Genomic DNA, 1,123 nt, shown 5'->3' with positions numbered 1-1,123 from the left:
CAACCAACCAACCAACCAACCAACAACTAACCAACCAACCAACCAACCAACTAACCACCAATCAACCAACCAACCACCAACCAGTCCGATTTTTTTATGGCTCCTAAATCTACCCAGACTCCCAGAGTTCCCTCACAGCTGACTGTTGATGTGTTGAAACTGAACACAGCTCACAGCTGATTCAGCTGAACCTGAACGCACCATCAGTTCCTGTGTGATCTGATCTTTACCTGACTGGCTGCTGCACCTGAACGCGTCACTGTTCTGCTTCTCACTGAGTCTGAGACCTGCACAGACACAAACAGTGAGACATTAACAGCCACGTATCACAGTCACATGAACAGTTAGCAGCAGCATTTTAAAATGAGGATGGTTTCTGGTTCTCCACTCACAGTGTTGCATTCAGGTGCTCTCTGGTTCCCTGGAAAATAAAGCACAGAGTAACACTTCACGTCTAAACTGACAGTTTGTGTGGATCAGCCTGAACTCATGTTGGAGTGGATGTTCTCACCTCGAGCTCTGACGAGGAGAACAGTGATCACAGTGATGAGGAGGAGTTCAGCCACACGCATCAGCAACATGATGAAGGTCAGAGCAGAACAATCTGCAGCAGCTGTGGAGAACACATGAGCACAAACATCACGTCAGTGAAGAATCAAATTCAAAATCATTCAAATAAAAGATAGAAGTTCCACATGTGCTTCACATGTTACAGACCTTACAATAATAATAATCTATAAATTGTGTAAATCAAGATGAATTGACTGTTTAAGCTCCATGTTTCTTCTTCATCTGTGTTTTATTTGAAGTGTTGATCCATCAGAAGATATAAAAACCATCTCAGTGTAGTTTTACATCTCCTCTCTCAGGTTTCTCCCTGCAGCTCTAGTAACAACAGGTCGGTGAGCCAATCAGAGGAGAGGAGGCTCTGACTCTCAGATTTCAGGTAAAAACACTCAGAGAAACCAAATCCTGCAAGGTTTGGATGGTGGGTCCAGGTGGGCGGGGCTTGGTGACTGCTTTGTTGTGACATCACAAAGTTCCAGAAGTCCTGACGGCTGGTTTTAAGGCTCAGTTTCTGAATACAGGCTGTGTGCATTTCTCTGTGGACTGAGGCTTTGAT

At 44.7% G+C, this 1,123-nt stretch overlaps 1 protein-coding gene across 1 annotated transcript in view; it reads right to left on the bottom strand.

Annotated features, from left to right (window-relative positions):
• The window catches only part of LOC111646173 (uncharacterized), an 8,836-nt gene that overhangs the window by 4,327 nt on the left and 3,386 nt on the right, over positions 1-1,123 (bottom strand). The window contains exons 5-7 of the mRNA XM_087170889.1: positions 512-613; positions 393-421; positions 236-287 (exon numbers count right to left, since the gene is read on the bottom strand). Of these exons, the coding sequence (XP_087027015.1) occupies positions 236-287; positions 393-421; positions 512-613 (183 nt within the window). The remainder of the gene's footprint in view (positions 1-235; positions 288-392; positions 422-511; positions 614-1,123) is intronic.

This window comes from Seriola lalandi, unplaced genomic scaffold (genome assembly GCF_002814215.2).
Source record: "Seriola lalandi dorsalis isolate HSWRI2012SDOR001 ecotype SW California unplaced genomic scaffold, Sedor1 jcf7180002054966, whole genome shotgun sequence".
Taxonomy (NCBI): Eukaryota; Metazoa; Chordata; class Actinopteri; order Carangiformes; family Carangidae; genus Seriola; species Seriola lalandi.
This window is presented reverse-complemented; position numbering and strand designations above follow the sequence as displayed.